This window comes from Ptychodera flava (genome assembly GCF_041260155.1).
Source record: "Ptychodera flava strain L36383 chromosome 3 unlocalized genomic scaffold, AS_Pfla_20210202 Scaffold_26__1_contigs__length_13983176_pilon, whole genome shotgun sequence".
In the NCBI taxonomy this organism is placed as follows: domain Eukaryota; kingdom Metazoa; phylum Hemichordata; class Enteropneusta; family Ptychoderidae; genus Ptychodera; species Ptychodera flava.
The window spans coordinates 306,516-325,943 of NW_027248280.1; the positions used below are offsets into that span (position 1 = coordinate 306,516).

The 19,428-nt window shown below is 37.6% G+C and overlaps 2 protein-coding genes across 2 annotated transcripts; one reads left to right on the plus strand and one right to left on the minus strand.

Annotated features, from left to right (window-relative positions):
• Positions 1 to 1,988: 1,988 nt before the first annotated feature.
• Positions 1,989 to 11,084, plus strand: LOC139125700 (N(4)-(Beta-N-acetylglucosaminyl)-L-asparaginase-like). The gene is made up of 9 exons (XM_070691802.1): positions 1,989 to 2,100; positions 3,639 to 3,771; positions 5,243 to 5,375; positions 5,957 to 6,032; positions 7,420 to 7,508; positions 7,862 to 7,877; positions 8,907 to 8,974; positions 10,063 to 10,167; positions 10,618 to 11,084. The coding sequence occupies exons 1-9, from the start codon at positions 1,989 to 1,991 to the stop codon at positions 10,783 to 10,785; spliced, it is 900 nt and encodes a 299-aa protein (XP_070547903.1). The 3' UTR covers positions 10,786 to 11,084.
• Positions 11,085 to 11,163: 79 nt separating this feature from the next.
• On the minus strand, positions 11,164 to 19,394 carry LOC139126131 (3'-5' ssDNA/RNA exonuclease TatD-like). Its single transcript, XM_070692179.1, has 7 exons — positions 19,165 to 19,394; positions 17,940 to 18,120; positions 17,204 to 17,441; positions 16,130 to 16,244; positions 14,277 to 14,437; positions 13,767 to 13,950; positions 11,164 to 11,592 (listed from the first exon to the last, which is right to left on the minus strand). Exons 1-7 carry the CDS (start codon positions 19,223 to 19,225, stop codon positions 11,237 to 11,239), a joined length of 1,296 nt encoding a protein of 431 aa, XP_070548280.1. The 5' UTR covers positions 19,226 to 19,394; the 3' UTR covers positions 11,164 to 11,236.
• Between the last annotated feature and the right edge of the window lie 34 nt (positions 19,395 to 19,428).

A 19,428-nucleotide genomic window follows, 5' to 3' on the forward strand; every position in this document is an offset into this window, starting at 1 on the left:
AGCTGCAGCTGTCGATGAGTTTTACAATATTTCTATGCAATATATCAAATGCAGTTTCTTGCTGTCTCCCTACACATGCTGAAACACACAATATTCAGTTGTCAACAAAGTCTGTATATATAGGTCATAATTTAATTGAGAGTTCAAACTGACAGTCATTTATTTGTCAATGATACAAATTGCATGGTACACATACATAGGCTGTGTTGTCAAGCTTCATACTGGACAGTTCAACATGCTGCAGGGAGTAGAACAAGAATACAACTGAACAAAAGATATTGTCAAAATTATCAAAGTTAATACAGCTGCTGCCTTTGGGCAGTGTCACCATCATGTACTGCACTGCTACTGCAGTGTCATTGTCATGGCATACCTGAGTATTGTCAGAGATAGCTCTGACTCTGATGTCCATGGTAGTTGAAGAAGAGTTTGGGTCAAATGACACTCAAGACAGTAAAACATACTTGTACACAAGATCAGGCCAGAGAGCAACTCATAGAAGACCAGGCGAGACTTGAAATTTTATCAGGGCTTTTTTAATCCTGGCACAGGAGAATAATCAAATATTAAAGAAAAAAGATGGGGTCACCATGCTAGATTTTCTTAATTCTCAACTCTCATGATAAAAAAATACAAAAGTAAAACTTTGAACAGTAAAGACTAAATGAAAAAATGAGTCACTAAATGGAATTCTTCATTTTTTATCAGAATTTGTCATTATTACACCCAAACTTTCAGAGATTAAAACATTTATTTGATGGCATCAGAAAAAAGCAAGAAACTATTGACAAAGTCAGTAATTCAGCACTACTTTGACTATTTCTACAAAAATAAAGATGGAAATAATAGAGGCACTCAGTGTTTATTTTAGGACCATCACTTCTAACTGTAAAACTAAACCTAATGGTAAGACAGGTCCATTTCTTATCACTTTCATACATTACACTGTACAATGGCGGTGTTTAATGACTGTATTCTTTAACTCTCCGAAATATATTCAAATATCTTGATTTGCTTGTATTGTCATACAATATTTTAACGATTTTTGAAACAGAAATTGATCTTGAGAGAGATTCAGTGTTTTCAGCTTTGCAGGCTTTGTGAAGTTGATTTTTATTAACACAATGTCACCTGGCAAATACATCATGTAACATATTTGAGAGGTTAAAAATGACAAGAAAACATAATATCAAACTCAGTAATATCAAATAAGCTACATTCTATGCTGTACATTATTAATCTAGTTGATGCATTAAGAAAAAGAAATTTGTGTTTTTAATAGCCATGTAAAGCTAGTTTTAAATATTAGTGATATGAACTCAACCATTAATTTCATTAAAAGGTCTCTCCAGACAAACGAAGCAAAACAAAGTCTGTATGGCAAAGGGCTTACTTACTCTTACCTGTCGCTGGTCACAAATTTTCCGATATCCTAAACGAACACTTTTAAAAGGTTTTCGTTGCCCAAGCTTGGAAAAACTTGAACATCGCGGTTCTATTCGAACGAAACTTTATGATTTCCAAAGTTAGAATCTCAGGCTTCACGGGAGGCTACCATCGATCCATCCATTAGACCTAACTCATCTATGGTATTCTCCAAACGAGTACCTTCATCAATATCCATCAGATCAGTTCGCTTATTGTTTTAGAGTGTCTCCTCGTTATCCTTAGCTTGCCAGGACAAAGAACATCAACACGTCTTGCCATCTTGTCTGCCTCCTCTGCCACAGCATCAGCCTTTTGAAAAGCGCCAACACTGATCAACGTTCAACTTGACTGACTCAGTACTGCGCACGGTCACTCGTGAGCTATTCTGCTCTGGGACTATTCGCCGGCGCCCCATAGACGTGTGTACATTTTTTCTCGCTTATGTACACACGTCTATGGGGCGAATAGTCCCAGAGCTGAATAGCTCACGAGTGACTGTGGTACTGCGCCATCATGCGACATCCTTACTCACTCTTGACCTTATATGACCTGCTGTAAAGATGGCGGCGTCCATAGGAACGTGGAGTTTCGGACTGGCTGCTGTTGAGGCTGCTTCGAGAACCCTTGAAACTGGCAAAGATGTTGTGTCAGCGGTGGAAGAGGGCATCAACAGTAAGTACTCAAGTGTAATTTAAGATCACAAAAATCCGCGAACCACTCAGGCAGCCGGCTGGGTTGCACATCACACCACAGTCACTAGTGAATCGTTACTTCGTATCGTAGCTGCAATGTCGCTCTACTGTGAGGCGGTGGTCCTACTAATTACTGCCCTTGACTGCCCGTAGCTGCCTGAGGACTGCCCGAGAACTGCCCAAAGAAAATGTAGGCCAACTTTCGCCCATTTTTACACTAAGCCAATCGATATCATGCCTAGCTAACCAAAATATCATTGATTTGGCGTTAACCTGCATCCATGACCTGATGTTTTCACCGGCTGTTTTGGAACTCAGAAGACCCCTGACTTGAAGGACGTCGCCAGCTTGATAGTGAGATCATACCATTCAGTGCAAGGGAGGTACGATATCCGACCGCGCGAGTGCAGCTTGACAGCCTAACACCCCTTGCACTGAATGGTATGATTTCACAATCAAGCTGGGGACGTCTTTCTACTTCTAGTCCATAATCCAGCGTCTTCCGGGTTCCAAAACCGCTATCTGAGAAAACATCAAGTGAACGCCACATCAATGATATTTTTGTTTAGCCGGGCATGATATAAGTTGAACCTATTGGCTGATAAAATTGGCAAAATTTGGCCTACTTTTACTCGGGCAGTTCTCGGGGGTAGAGTATTAAACTGTGCATGGGCAGTAGGACCGGAGGTGGTCGGTGAGTTTTGTTTTGCGACCTCGCTCACCAGCAGAACTACAATGCCCAAGGCCCTGTAGAGTTCAAAATAAATGCACCGGCATTTGGGTGCACAAAGCCCGCATATGTACTGCATTTGATCCAGTCACCTGTGGTCTATTCCACTCTGTGTCTATGCGCCCTATAGACGTTTGTACGTATGCCTGAGAAGAACCAAGTCAGGAAACCAAATGGCTATTTCATATAGGGACTAAGCCACCATGTCATCTTTTACGTTGATTTTACTGTGAAAATAGCAAGTTCATCCACTGTGGTATCCGTTAAAAAACTACTGTATATCAAAGTGGACACCGGCCGCCGTGTATTGAACCACAAGCGACTGTGTGCATCACACGGCCTAACCATACTGTTCATCCTGAATTCACTGTAGACAGGTACACATTCAGTGTTGGTAACTATGGGTTTGGGCCAGTAGTAACCAAAGGGTAATGGATCAATGCGTACTAGATTGTACAGCTGACAGTTTGATTGTTTGCACACTCTGATTCTGAATTTGTTTTAACAGCTAGGATATTGTCCAGTACTCACACACAAATTAGGGCACCATTTTACAAGTGTTACAGCCACAAACTGATGACGTCAAATCGCCGTACACAAACCACAGATGCCTTGATTATGGTACTGTGTTATTGCGTACAGTGAATTGATGTCATCAGTTTGTGGCTATACCACTTGTAAAATGGTACCCAAATAAGGCCAAGATTAATGGCTGAAAACTGTTACTGTACCAGAATACATGCATTCCAGCAAGTGATTTCTACATTGACTGCTTTTGCCACTTCCAGTTGTAGAGACGGATGAATCTGTGACCAGCGTTGGTTTAAGTGGACTTCCAAATTCCTCCGGCGAAGTAGAACTAGATGCTGCAATAATGGATGGATACTCACTACGATTTGGTGCAGTAGCAGCAATGAAGAGGTTTGTAAATTATGTACAGCGATCCACAAAATACCAGGATTTATCTTCGAGTACATCATACAACAGTGGTATCACTAGAGATATAAGGAGACCACAACGTACAAGGACATAAATCCCAGTATTTTGTGAATTACCCTTTATTACCATATACCTTGATCTGTGTTCCTGTTTTAGGCTGTGAGAAAAAGCGCCCTCACACTTGTGTCAAAAGTTGCTGTATCATACCCAGGCACACTTTGTCCAAATACGGGCAAGAGCATGTATTTTAGAGCTTGCTTTATTCAGGTAACTACACACGTCGCTATCAGTAAATGTTCCATTTGTAAATATAGCCAGCGCAAGATTTGAACAACGTCTCCGCATTCTGATCATATGGGAGACGGTAACGAAAAGGGTGATATTTCTATTGAAATCAAGTGTAATTAAGCTTGATATCGATGATGTCTTTATTTTCTTGAAAATTACACTTTCTTGAAAGATGAAACATTGAACTCTAATAATATCAATCTGATCGTGTGCGATCTTGTGATAAGAAAAGCTGTCACCTGTCCCAAGCTTCAAGTACGTGGTCCTTTCATCATGAAACGAAAACAACAAATTTTAACTTTTAATGGAATTTGTTCTAATGATCTGATCTTGCTGCATGTAATAAAGTACTTGGCATCACACAGTTCTTCTTGCACCTCGATTTACGCCACATTCTTGTTGGTACCCATATGGTGATTTACCAGATCTATTGGTAAACAAATGATGTCATTATGTACCGGTATATTAATACATGACGGGATGCGGCCATCACTTTTTTGAACAATTCACAAAAACGGCGATAAATGTTTGATATCGCATGCTCTCCTATCTCCAAATCTTTGCACATATTTTTAACTAAATAGTTTTCATTCCATGAGGTATATTATGAGGTATACCTTTTTAATCAAAGTTAGACAAGTCGAAAGTATAGCATTTTCATAATGCTGTGTGCAAAGAGGATTTCATGACATGATCCCATGCCAATCATTCAACTCATCCACCAACCACAGGGAATGAGAATTCAATGCACACGGTGCACACAAGAAATTGTAGATATTTCGCATAAATTCAATGGTTTGGGGCGGCCATCACTCACTGCATTACTACATTAAATTTAGATTATATTTTTCAAGAAAAAATTGTGAATCTTGTCTGGTTTTTCCCAGTCTTTACTTAAGCCTATGGGGTCAAAGGTCACACTGTGTCTAATAACACCCAAAGTTATTGGACCCTGCGCCTGTGTTATTGGACTCTATATCTACTGGTCAGAATTTATTGTACAATGAAACTTCTTAAGTTACAGTCCTAGATGTATAGTAATATATGTTACGATATAACCAGTTCCAAAAAAATAGCATCATGAGGTGGATGAACTCACAAAGTTTGCTGCTTTCTAGCTTAAATATTTTTTTTCAAATTTCAATTTCACCGCTAACTCCCACAGGATAGACCGACCGATCAGTGTGGCCAGGAAAGTATTGGAAGAAAGCCCGCACAGTCTTATTGTTGGTGAGGGCGCCACACAGTTTGCACTGCAGCATGGATTCACTCTGCAGCCAGACAGATCAGAAGCAAAGGTACAATGATAAGTTAGATGTGAATTGTTATCCTATGCTATTGATTGATTTTTTGCAAAGAAAACTGCAGATCCCGATGACACTTCCAGTTTCTGCAAAGTCAAATATAATCATACGCTAAACAAATAAATATTTCCTTCTGTTTTGATGCGTAGACGCTGTGTGAAAACAAAAATTACCAGTAAAAGTTATGTGACTAAACCACCCCCGATAAAAAATTACCCTGGCCAATTCTACATGTAATTATACTCACTCTGTGCCAAAAAAAGTGAAATCATACGGCACCTTTCATGTTGATTTTAACGAATCGTCCACTGTAAGGCACAATAATTTGCGACATCGACAGGCATCATGATAACACATTCTGCACGGCTGGCTTTCTTCTGCTGTCATGAAAGAACTTTTCTCAAGCAATGAATGAGCGAAAAACATAAAAAATTCATAATGAAGTTGTACCCACGATAGACCAAAGCACTTGCCTGCATGTGTAGTCACTAATCAAATGCTGAAGCGTGCTAGATTTCAGTTTGTTTCATAATCTACATACTGTTTGATAGTTCGTGTTTTATTATCTCCAGTAGCCATCATCTGAGGAGAGTCACTGCCACGATACAATGTCTTTGATCGTCATGGACAAGAAGGGAAACCTTGCTGTAGGTAAGCAGGTCATGTCATTATTTCTTGACTAGATCATTGAGATTCTAACCCACACTTGCAAAAATGTTCTTTCCAGCAGGTAAAAACTTAACTGCTATGAGAAACGCTGACAGATATTTGGTTTGAAATTTTTCCAAAACTTATCTTACTTACTGCTTGTAGGGGCTCAATTTGAGGCTCTTGGCTACCTTCATAGATTTATAAAAATCAAATAAAAAAAAATAATCGTTTTGATAATTTTTCCCCATAGAGGTAACACTGGCATGCCATTCTGAAATCAAAATATCAGTAAATGTTTTGTAAATTGTTTCTACAGTAAAAATTTTTGCACCGTGACCCCTTATTTTTTATTCCAATTCCAAACAATGGTTTAAGTTTCCAAGATGAAAGTTTGAGCAAAAGTCTAAAAATTGTACACATAACAGATTCTAGTGAAGGGCCCCCTTATTATTTATTCCAATTCCAAGCAATGGTTGAGGTTTCCAAGATGAAAGTTTGAGCAAAAGTGTATGTATTTAAAAAAATTGTACTCATAACAGATTCTAGTGAAGGGGTGATGCAAGGGAATGTGCAGAACTTCCTTAATTTACTTTATGTGTTCTGAAATGTCATCAGTCTGGATTGCATTACATTCTGGAGAGGGTAACTCATCAACAGTAAAGGTCTGACCCTGTCATCCCCATCACAATGTAGATAGGTTCTGCCATGCTATGGAAGTAAACAGGAACCTACCAAAGTTAAATGTTTCAGGGAGTAATCCAATAGTGACATGCTAAACATTTCTCAATTTCAAGAAACGAGCTAAATTGTCGCAAAACATCAATGGGCAAATTAAGGTGTAGCAAAGCCACAGTGTGTGTGGTTGCCCAGACTACAAGTAAAGATCAAATATAGCTGTGATGGCAGCCTACTTTGCAGCCCTGCGTAGATTGTTACCTTAATAGGTATTCAGCTATCATTCAGACAATTTAAGCCTTACACCACCATAGTTTGGCCAAAAGCCATTGTTTGCTGTAGTGAATGCGGACCTGTTCATAGGGAAATCAGATGTAAAGGTCAACTAGACCAGTGAAGAATTTTCCGACCCTTGACCTAAGCCTTCTGATTTGCCAGCCTGCACAGATACCTCAGGGGAATGCTGAAGTTCATTATGTGATTGTTTTGTCAAGTTGTCCTTTCTTTTTTCCAGCTTTACTAATCAAAACAGAAAAAAAGAAGTTTACATTCTGATCCAAAGACCAAACACATGTTCATACATATTGAAAAATGGATTAAGACACATATGGACAAAGTACACAAGTTGCGCTCACACCCAATACATGAAACAGGTTTTAAAATTAACAGAATATTCACAGAAAACTCTGGTATTTTAATGATTTCCTCTCAGGTGTATCAACAAGTGGCGCTGCTAACAAGCATCCAGGTAGAGTTGGAGACTCGCCTCTTCCAGGGTCAGGTCTTTACGTCGACAACAAGGTACGGCATGTTTACAAACGGGAATATATCCTGGATTGCACTTTGCCATATGAAATCTTTTCAATCTTGCACAACATGTTATTTGATAATTATTAGAGAAGATAACAAGAATTTAGGGACATAAGTGTAACAAATGTGTCCAGTCAAAGTGACACACTTTTACAAATAAACTGATGAGCATTTATACCTGCCACGCTGAAATTCACACCAAAAGCATCTTGCACGATGCAATACAAACAACACACATTATGATTTAACTTTCGTGCAATTTTGACTTTTCATCTGCATGCTCATACAAAATTCCGCACATTTTATGTCAATATACCATTTTGTTATATTCCTTTTCATTTCAGGTTGGAGCTGCTGCCGGTAAGCAATAAATATTGTCTGAACAATTTTACCCTTGACATTGGTAGGGAACAAGATTGAAGTCAGTAATTTTGATTATTTCCATAGAGGCACTTAAAATCATGCTGTGAAAATGCAGTACATGTAGCCCTTTCTTTTACAAGTGATTTCTTCTTTGCCTTTGCCTCATTAACCCCCTGGTGACCTTTGACATCATACAGACATTTTTTTCCGAGCCGGGTTCAAAGGGTTAATTATTATGAAGTCCTTGTCACAAATGGTTGAGTATTGTATTTATTAAACTTGATAAGATTTGGCTTTGAAGTGTAACTGTATTGATACTATTGTAGAATTTTGGTTTGAGTTGATGTGAATCAACATTCATCTGTGAACTACTTCTATAGACTTATTTTTAGCCATCAAACTACTTCTGACCTTTTTAAGGTCATAGTTCATGGCATCATTGCTGCTTTTGTCCTGCAGTACTGGTAGATAGAACACTTATTCAACTGTTATCAGTGAACTCCACAAAACGATGTGGTAGTGTTTGTTTTGGCTATTTCACACACACACACACACACACACACAAGGACGAATCAACTGACAATAGAGAGTTGAGGTACTTGTGGAAATAAGTTCAAATGCAAACTTTTTGCTGCCATGGTACGGCAGATTTTTTCCAAGCATTACTTTTGAAGTCAATTTTTTTGTCCCATACAAGGAAAGAAAATCATTTTGAACAGAAACAAAGTAACAATTCTTACAAACACAGTCATGATGGAATTTAGCATCCCAGCGTTTAATACTGTTTTATGAGTATGTGTTACTAAAGCAGTTTCATCACCATTGATAATGATACTTACATTTTGAATGTACGGGTATTTGCTGTAACATGGATTGAGATCAAATTTCACATTTGACCTCAAGACATGCATGTGTGCTGAATTTGTCGCGAAATGCAAATCTTTCAAATAGTGTTGCTCAGAAAATACATTTTCTTTGTATTTTTATCAGCCAGATATTCATCAGAATTATTTTTCTTAAACCCAGCAACTGGAGACGGAGATGATATCATGAAATTCTGCTGCAGTTTTCAAATAGTGCAATACCTTAAACAGGTACGTCCTGTAACGAGGCAATTTATATTATCTTATCAAAATCGTTACTAAAATAACTTCTATATTGAAATTGAGAAGATTTGACTGTATATGGACAGTGAACATCATCTTATGAATACATGCATACCAGTATACATGCCTATGTACATATGTACATGCAAACATACTACAAACATTCATCTTCATAGACATTTGCAGACATTTTTATGGTGTGTGCAAAAGATATATTTATACATACTTGGATATACATTAACCTCTCATAAAAATAAACATGTGCATATTTTACAGTAACTATGGAAACATGCATTCATTATCCAATTATTATCCCAGCTGATATTTATCAGGTTGTAGGAAAACACAGAAAGTAAAACTCTTTATTACAAAATAGTTTTGAAATTTGACATAAATTAATAATTTCATGTATAGCAGGTCTTTTTAATGAGCATTGTTCTCCACAGCTTGGAAAACAGAGATGCGGCCAATTTATATAAAACACATAATTTGCATATGTTTTTGTAGTGAAAATATCATTCTTTTGAATTAGTTATGAAGGTAGAACTCGCCTTCGGGAAGATATTCAGACTCTCAAACTTATACAATTCTTTTCTGATCTACTTGTGGGGGTTCATTTTAAAGCCCTTGGTGTAAGAAAACTTTTCACTGTCTTAGTTTTTCAAAAATTGGAAAATTTTATTATTCTCCATAGAGTTTACACAGGTATGGCAGCCATTTTGAATTTCAAATGTCGGTAAATCTTGGGTAATTGTGCCTCTGGTAGCAAAATTTGCATGGTGACCCCCCAATTTTTATTCTTGATTTTAATAGAGAATGGTTGAAATATTTCTTGAGGCAAGTTTGAGCAAAAGTTCAAGTCGTTCACTTTTGAGGCACAAACTACCTTAACATATCAATAGATTGCTTTGAGGGTGACCCATCCCTTAACCTGTTCACCACCCTATCCCTGTAAACAGGTCCATGATCACGATTGACAACAATGGGTTTGGGCAAAACCATGGTGGTGAAAGGGTTAAAGTCCCCTTGTGGAGGACTCTGATCAGTAACACTCTCTATCTGTTATACATCACCAGGGTTTAGATGTCCAGTCAGCCTGTGACAAGATAATCGATGATATTGCAGAGAGAATTGGCGCTGAGAATATGTTTGAAGTGGCAGTCATCGCCATGGATACCAAGGTCTGTACTACTGTATTTACAAGCAGGTTGATTCTCTTTATTGACACTATGAAAGAATACAAGCATGAACATCAGTGTAGCTATGATATGACATTGATCCGAGTTTCAGCTTTCTCACAGGACTCCAATATCCATAGGTCAGAAAAGAACATGATTTGATCGAAAAGAAACTTGAACTTGGTACATATATTGATGTAGTGTGTGTTACATAGAAATCAATTTTGATGTAGATCAGGAAGACTACTCGAATTTATTTGAGTTAATTTGATAAAAAAAAATGGCTATTAAAGCTTGCAGAGACATATACAGTATTGTAGTACATACAAATAAATATTGATGTAAAAAAAATGGAATGAACTTTCGGCAACTTATTGTTTTCTTGTCAGATTTCTGAATATATTTTGTCTGTGGTAATGAACAGTCTGTTTGTATTGGTTTCATTTATGTTAGGGTCGTTATGGAGCAGCGGGGACAGTGAAATCTTTCACAGATGACAAGTCATCCATCCAATACCCTGGCTTTCCGTATGCAGTGTGGCACCAAGAGACAGAACCTTTACCAAAGATATTGGTGCAGCCTCCAAAAGATTTATTGCCAAAAGACACCAGGATAACATGATATTTTTCAAACTGAACAACCTAATGTTGACCAGACTATACATTCTTGAACCTACAAAGTGAAACCCAATTCATCTTCCTCATCTCAAATTTTAACCTGTTCACCCCAATTCCCTGTAAACAGGTCAACTACCACCATTGATAACAATGGGACTGGGCCAAACCACAGTGGTGAAAGGGTTGAACAAAACTTTGTGAGGGGCATCATTACAAAAGAGTCAAAACAGAGTTAATTTCTTGAAGATTCATCGACAGCTGACTATTTAAATATCAGAGATAAGAGTGGTCATTTTTTAATATTTTCATTTACACAGTATAAAAACCACTTGGCATCATTGCTGATGTCCAAATATTTGTTAACTTTGAGAATGCAGACCCTATACCTGAGAGAGAGGTAAAACAATGTCTCCTTGAGCAATGTTCTTCTGAGTGGCAGATCACACACAAGATATTCACACAATCGAGGTCAAGCCAAAAAACGACGTTGCATTTTCCGTTGTTGCCTTGGCAACCTCTTCTGGTGGAACATTCATGCATGATGCAATGATGCAGTTCAGTAAACTAAGAGAGCACGGTTCATTCCGTCGGCCACTACAAAACTGAGTGAGCATGAGTGTTTGTATCTTGTCAAGTTCAACTTTGACCTCATCCTTGTAAATCTCTTGGCCTTTAGGAGTTTTTGAGAATTTCTTGACGTCTGGAAATAGGAACGGTGAATCTGTTTCGATCATCAGCTTGTCCAGGGGTATGATCTTTTCCTTAAGGCATGTAATCACTCCATCTGAAGACTGGTCCTTGCACAGAAATCCTGAAACAGGATTGAAAGTGTGGAAATGCTAATTTAAAATTTGTGACAAAAGAGCAAACAATATCGGCATTCACAATGAACAACAAACAAATTCACTGACACTATAAACAGATACCGTGTAAGTAGTTATAACTATTGACATGATTTTGAAGTGTTTCAGAATGTACGCCAAGCACAGTCTCTAAGCCTTCCTGAATTTCAATATGGTGAAATACCAAGTATTTTGCTTGTCACTAAAATATGTTCAACTTTATGACTCATTGTCACCCCAGCAGCAGCCAAACCTGACTATGTGTGTAACATATGATTTTGTAACTTGCTCTCCCACACTTCCAGAAGTGTGTGTGTGTTATGCAATGAAGTTATTATTGTACTTGGGCCTCAGCCCAAGTACATTTGTTTTCATTCCGTGGGAAAAAACTCTGTAAGGTATAACCATTTCTGGCTGAGACCAGGGAGGGCAAAATGTCTTGGCTTCATCTTTCTTGGCATAATAAATGGCGTAATGATGTTAACTGAATGGAAGTGCTGCTCTCAGCAGTCTTGAATAAGTGAGATGTGAATATTAATGCTTCTCTATCTGAGTTTTTGCCACAAAATCTTCTGAATATAATCAAAATGTACATCGAAATGCAACAATTAATGCACCCTCCGTTTCCTAGGCGATGGCACGACCCTTGCTACACCCACTGGATGAGCCAAAGTGGGAGGGGTAATTTCAGTTTGGTCGAACAAGAGGGCTCGAGACCAGAATTTAACATTTAAACTTGAAACATTATCGCTGACAAGATGTGGACTAGTGTTAATCAAAGTATTAAGTGTGAAAAAGAAAGGTTTTATATCCCGGACACAATGAAAAACATTACGACTGGAAACTGTACCCCCAGTTGAGAATAGTAATGCCCACAGCGATGGAGAACACTCATCCTTGAGCTGAGGAAAACCAGCACCATCATTTCGAAATAGAGCTGCAGATTCGAGAAGCTCGTTCAAAATAGCTAGGTACACCCCATGAAGGGGTGTTTCGAGTTTTGAGGGCAAATTTCGCCTCCTTCATATAGAAATCGTACGTTTGTTTTTCCAGCAGAACACACCATTTGACACAAAATTTGCATGTAAAGGGGTCGCCAGTAAGCACGTGGTCAAATCTGGCATAAGAAACAATATGAAATGTTGGGTAAAGCCAGTCCAAAATAAACTGATTTGAACTTTTGTGTTGTGTAATTTATACCACTGCAGTAACATTACCTTTTTTTGACAACATCACACAATGTAATACGTTTTGAAACTGAATACTCCGACGTATTCTGTGTCTCCTTTGCTAAAAAATACGGTATGCCGATTACCATGTAAGGAGATGATGACGTCAAGACAGATTTGTAGTGCGTTTGGTCCTCCATGGTGCATTATGCGCATATCTAATTTTGAGCGAGCAAATAGAGCTAGAGGTCTGATTTTTGGTATATAGGATAACTTAGCCAATACAATTATTTTGACAAAATGTCACATGACCTCAATGACCTTTGACCTAAAATATATATATTTGTCCACAACTCAGTAACTACAAGTGCTACACCCTTCATATTTGGTATGATGGGACACCTTATGACACCACATATTGTACCTCATTAATTATGCGCATATCTCATTCTGAGCAAGCCAATAGAGCTGGATGTCCGATTTTTGGTGTATAGGGATAACTATAGGGTAGAAATCTAAATATGCCCATCTAAATATTAGACATCTACCATCGAGAACAAAAGAAATTTGCTGTAATTTGAATATTTAAGGAGTTTAAGCAATTTCCACCATAAATAAAGAACCCCTGCCTCAAACTCCACAAAAGTTGCTAGACATATTTTGCCGTTGTCATGCCATTGCTTCGTTTAATAACCAGTCAATCAAATGCCTAATTGACAGGAGGAAATTCAAGACCATATTTGAATAGTAGTATATATTGTCCTCAAAATTACTCTATCACGGCCCAAGTACTCATTGCCTTCAGCAATACTGCCTTGTTATCAATATTATTATTATTTTTGTCGATAATGAATATTCATAATTTGTCCACTGTGCATATTGTCCTCATAGAAGATTTCACTTCACACATTAAACAACTTTCCACAGATTTTCTAAAGGACTGTCTATGATATTATCACTCGGGTAATTCTTACCTGTGAGACCGATGTAGAACCCTGAATCTAAGTACGTCCTGACTTCTGTAACTGTTCCCGTGAAGCAGTGGATAACAACTCTTGGCAGGCTGTCTCTGTACTTGTCTAGTATTTTGTTCAAGGAATCAAAAGCCTTCCTTTCATGAAGAAAGAGTGGTTTCTTGAGACGACAAGCAAGTTGGATCTGAAAATGAACATATAAGAAATAAGAACAACACAGTAAAATAATTATATCTGGTAACACAAAATGTAAATTTTTTCACATGTAAATAAACATAATTGAAAAATGTAACATATCAAAATCAAAGCAATAGAGTAAAAATATATTTTGATTTTATAAATAACAAAATGTTCATGTTAATTGTGATCTCTGATACTTTTCCTTATGCAGAAAAATTCAATTCATATTTATTTTCAAATTGAACTTGACATGTATGTTTGACTGCCAAACACTAAATAGCTTTACTGGTAGTTAGTGAGCACCTGTCATAAGATTCAAATTTTAACTACCTGCTTTTCAAAGACTTGCTCTTGTACATCAGGAGGAGAGAAATTGCGATCAAAATCCAGACCAGTCTCTCCGATGGCAACGCACGCTGGATCCTGTGCCAGCTTCTCCAGTTCTTCCGCTGTGTCGTCTTTCCAATGTTTTGCATCATGAGGATGAACACCTGGCATAGGCAAACAAACAAACAAAAAGGAAATGAAAGAGACACTTTGCTATCTTCACACTGATTTTGTTGATGTTCTGATGTCCGTTTACTTTGATAAGCAGTCAGATAGGCAAAGAATGATTTATGTATAAGTTTCTGTATATCATATACGCTTTACAAGAAGTATAAGCCCATCTTATAATATTATAATGAGTCTGTGTACATTATTCATGATAACGCATTCAGCTGTCATATGACTTGTACAGCCTTCCGCTGCAAGTGCTTTACCAAGTTGTGCTGCTTTTTAGGTTTTCTTCATAAAACCCACCCACTCTCCCCAGCACCTGGAGTTGGGAGTCTTTCATACATCAAAGCTGTACAAACCAACTACATTCATGTATGCATAAGCTTGCACAGAAATACATATACTGTAATTCTACCCATGTTTCTACAGGATAGTTTTGTTCCCACGTTGGTCTGATTGAATTTGAGATTAAACTCATTGCCAAATGAATTCATAATCACAAACCATATTCTGAGTAATTTTCTGATTAGGTGTTCACCTTCAAGCCTACTTGTCAGTGTAGCGGGTTTTAAATGGATTTTACATGGATTTTAAATAAAATCCATTTGTCCTGGCAAAACTTTTTGTGTTACTGCAGACATTGTTAGGCAATTGCTCAGCACCAAGAAATACACACAAACATTAAAATATAAGGCAGGTTTCGAAAAACACAAAGTGATATCAGCATGAAGTTCATGCACTGGTGAAAAAGTGGTACAATCAAAAAAAGGGTTGACTAAGGTCTCTTTCTCTCACTTTTCTTCATCAATATTCAAAGACAAAAGGGTATGAAAATATTGCAACAGTCATTTTCTTGACCCCTACGTAATAACCTGATATATTGCTATTTTAATTTATAAATATCCACCTGCTTGATTTAATCCTTTAGGGGTAGTTGATCATACAAGCTGACGCAGTGGAAAATTAAATCCTTAAGGCTGGTGTCATTCCCCCCTCCCTCACTTAAAAGACAAACTTAATGCAAAATTTGTTTCAGGAAAAATTGCGCTCTTTATTGTGTATAAAGAATACCAACCTGTCTTTAAAATGCACACACCAAGCAAAATCTATATATGAATATAGATAAACAAACTGCAAATGATAACACTTTTTCAGCATACTGAGAAGGATGGATTGACCACAGAAAGATAATTCAGAAAGTGTCAATCTATTATATGATTCTTCCTAGTACAGTATGTCCAAAGAGAAGCGTTTAAACTATGAATTTCGTTTCTAGTGCATTACTTTTATGATCGACAACCCCTTTAAGGCTCCTCAGGTTCATTCACTTTTAAACTAGAATGACACTGAAAGTTACTAAAAATATACATTTTAACTTTTTCAGCAAAATTGTAGATTTTTGAAGACTAAAAATGCAAGGAAATAAGGCAAAGTTTATGTCATGGAAATGATCAATGGGTTAAATCCAAAAACCAAATGGATCATGATACAGAACCAGTGTGCCATTGCAAATAGAAATACTTGTGCACACTGACTTTTTGTTTGTTTGTTTTTTTCTGTTTATTCTGGAGTTGAACCATTGCATGATAGCTGTTTCCCATTTCAAACGATATAGAGTGTTTTCTGGTCTTTTAAAATCAGCACAAACTGTGAGTGAAACGAGTTCATATAAGGTCTGACCTCACCTGCAGTAAAGTAGAAGAATCCTTTGTCTGAAGCAGCAAGTTGCTGGGCTTCACGACTTGCTCTCAGGGATGTACCAGTTATGATTATCTTCTTGATGTTGAACAATTTAGCTTTCTGGATTAGGAAAAAAATATAATATGGTTAGTTATTATTATTATTTAGGAACTCAAAGAATTTTACTCAACTGATCATTTACATGTACTTAAATTATTGTTTAATGGTGGCATAAGATTTCTAGTTTTGATGTTTATAACAAAAAATCAAAATGCAGATTTTTTTGAATATTCTTATGATTGCATGGGTGAGACAACAGTCTTTGAGTGTTCTACTGTCTGGCACTGCGCTGCTATTTTTGAACCATAGTTAAAAAATATCACCAAGGAAAAAGTGAATACAATGTGTTCTCTTTTTGATTTGTAAACACTGATTGGAAACATAAGGTGATGAAATTTATGTGACATAAATTTCACCACCTTTTGTTTGAAATCAGTGTTTACCAACATTTAGAGGATGAGGGAATTCGGACTGCGAGGGCGCTGTCACCAAAAACATCGAAAATCATTGTACTGAATTCAAATATGCCATGAAACAATCGTGTCACACATCAATCACAATACATACAATAGACATTGATGGATCTCGTGAAGTATCCACTGGTGTGTGTGTGTGTGGTGTGTGTGTGTGTGTGTGTGTATATATATATATATATATATATATATATATATATATATATAGATATATAGATAGATAGATAGATAGATAGATAGATAGATAGATAGATAGATTTATCACCAACTGGGACTATACAAACTCAACAATACTTGTTTTTAACCAAAACTGACTTTTGTAAAACAGATGAAAAGCGTAATAATCCCCCACTCATATCAAAAAGGAATGAATTGATTTGATTCTTAAGAATTGCTGCATATTGTCATAATTATGCAAGTCTTCCGCATAGAGTTGATTTTATGCGTCATGATATGAGATGCAACATTCAAAGCATACACACTAAATTCTGGTAAATTTGTCTTAATACTCGCAAGATAGTTTCTGAATCACTAAGATATACTGACCTTCGAAACTTCTGACACATTATTCTTCAGAGATCGATGAGTTAAGTTGGCACCTATGTCGATGACGGCCGGCCAGCTTTGTGCTCTGAGATCTCTCAGAAAGGCTGGTACATAGCCGCCTTTCACAGGTTTGGACTGATATACACCAGAGCCATCGTCTGAGAATTTATAGTGGTCTTCAGCCATGTGTCGGCCTTTGCGGGCGATCTCAACTTTAAGTTTTCTTCCTTCGAAGTCCCTTCAAGGAGTGTGTCAGAAGAATGTGAATTAGAATTTATTTTTGTAAATCTTTTGTTATTTGAAAAGTGAGGTAGTTATGTTTGTTTTGGCACTTGAAAGATGCTGAAACAGCATTGAATGAAAAACTTCCTTCTATAATGCTTACAGATCAAAGAAATACAAATGGTGAATTATAATTTCTGTTATCTGATTATGCTTAGTAAACATACATAAGTTTAAAAAGGAAAAAAGAATGCATGGTGTTTTCTCCAACTGATACGTTATCCATCTAGTTAAGAATACAGCCACCATCCTGAGCAACATGACATAGTATATACTTTGGATAGAAACTCACCATTTATTAAAGAAGAAAATTGAATAACGTCTGGGAGCTATAATTTGTATATCTGTTGCAGTTTGTTAGTATATGCAGTGTGCTACTTTCATTGTTACATGTTAACTTGATATGAACTACAATATCCTTGAATACAACTGACTCCCCACTTGTTTCACTTACTTTTGATTGAATTCTAAGATTTTCTCTTCCATGGTGACAGGTACCCTGACAAAACCATAGCCTCGGGAACGACCTGAATTGTCCATGATGACTTGAACGTCAGCAATTCCTGATGACAATTCTTGTTTGATTTGCAGGTACTCTATGAGTTGAGCAGCATTTGTTTTGAACGGCAGATTTCCTAATAAAAAGGAGAAAAAATATTGTATGTTTTATACATTAAAATATAAATATCTATCTGAAATTTTGTAATTAGGAAACATTATCAACAAATCCAACAATTCTGTATAGGTCAACAACACCATAGCCTGCATTTAAGTTTGACCATCGGATGTAAAAATACAGATTTTACATTTGTGGTTTGACCATAGCACTAACATTGTCCATGGTTTGACTGTGGCTTGAAGCATAGACAGCTGTACACAGAGTTGCGGCGGTTCCGTAGCCCTACCACTCCCTTTGCTGGTTGTGTTGGGGGAGTGGTAGGGCTACGGAACCGCAGCAATACACAGAGCTGCTATACCTCCAATCCTCCATGCTCCGTTTGAAGCCAGTGCGATCGATATCTTTGATACATGTAAAAGGTGGTTGTTTCTTATTACTGCGGTTCACAGTTTTCCCGATTGCTCTCACTATAGGGAAAAAGTGCGTGACTAGAGCGAGAAACCGACGCTTTCTCGCAATCGGTGAGAATCTGTTCTTATTCTCACCGCTGTCGGTGAGAAAATTTTAATCTCTACTGGAGGTTGGTGAGAAATGCATTCCTTGGCGAAATTCAAGTGTGAGAACAAAGTCTCACCGGTGAGAATGGAAATTCTCACTAAGTACAGCGAGAATTGAAATTCACTGGCGAGAATCATCAAGACTCGCCTTTCGGAGTCTTTATGATTCTCGCCAATGAACGGCGAGTCTTGATGATTCTCGCCAGTGATTTCAATTCTCGCTGTACTTAGTGAGAATTTCCATTCTCACCGGTGAGAATTTGTTCTCACACTTGATTCTCGCCAAGGAGTGCATTTCTCACCTATCTCCAGTTGAGATTAAAATTTTCTCACCGACAGCGGTGAGAATAAGAACAGATTCTCACCGATAGCGAGAAAGCGTCAGTTTCTCGCTCTAGTCACGCACTTTTCCCTATAGTGTCTGTTTGGCCGAGTAAATTACGACAGGGTCCTGCAGCAAGCGAACTCAAGTCCGGTGAGTGCCGCGCTGCCGCCGTGCTCACCTATGAATATTCTTTGCAAATCCGTCGTTGGATATTTCCTAGCTCCACCAGACGCAGACATCGTGTAAATGTTGTAAAACTCAGGTACGGATCTTCCACGATAAACAACTTTCAAATGGAGAGCGACTTCACCTGATCGCCTTCGAGGTAATTCTCTAGTTGCAAGGCGCGCCCCGTTTACTAGTGTCAACAGTCCGGTCACTTGGAGTTTCAAACACTTGTGAAATTCTGTTCCCTTTGACCTCAAGTCAGGTGACAATTTCC

What these genes read in the sequence shown, in the direction of transcription:
- LOC139125700 (XM_070691802.1), top strand. Translation starts at nt 1,989, where the DNA reads ATGGCGGCGTCCATAGGAACGTGGAGTTTCGGACTGGCTGCTGTTGAG. An exon ending in CAGACAGATCAGAAGCAAAG is followed by an intron (nt 5,376 to 5,956) that starts GTACAATGATAA and finishes TATCTCCAGTAG; the next exon opens with CCATCATCTGAGGAGAGTCA. An exon ending in TAGTGCAATACCTTAAACAG is followed by an intron (nt 8,975 to 10,062) that starts GTACGTCCTGTA and finishes ATACATCACCAG; the next exon opens with GGTTTAGATGTCCAGTCAGC.
- LOC139126131 (XM_070692179.1), bottom strand. Translation starts at nt 19,225, where the DNA reads ATGTCTGCGTCTGGTGGAGCTAGGAAATATCCAACGACGGATTTGCAA. An exon ending in ATCTTAGAATTCAATCAAAA is followed by an intron (nt 17,442 to 17,939) that starts GTAAGTGAAACA and finishes CACTCCTTGAAG; the next exon opens with GGACTTCGAAGGAAGAAAAC. An exon ending in GTTCTACATCGGTCTCACAG is followed by an intron (nt 11,593 to 13,766) that starts GTAAGAATTACC and finishes ATCCTGTTTCAG; the next exon opens with GATTTCTGTGCAAGGACCAG.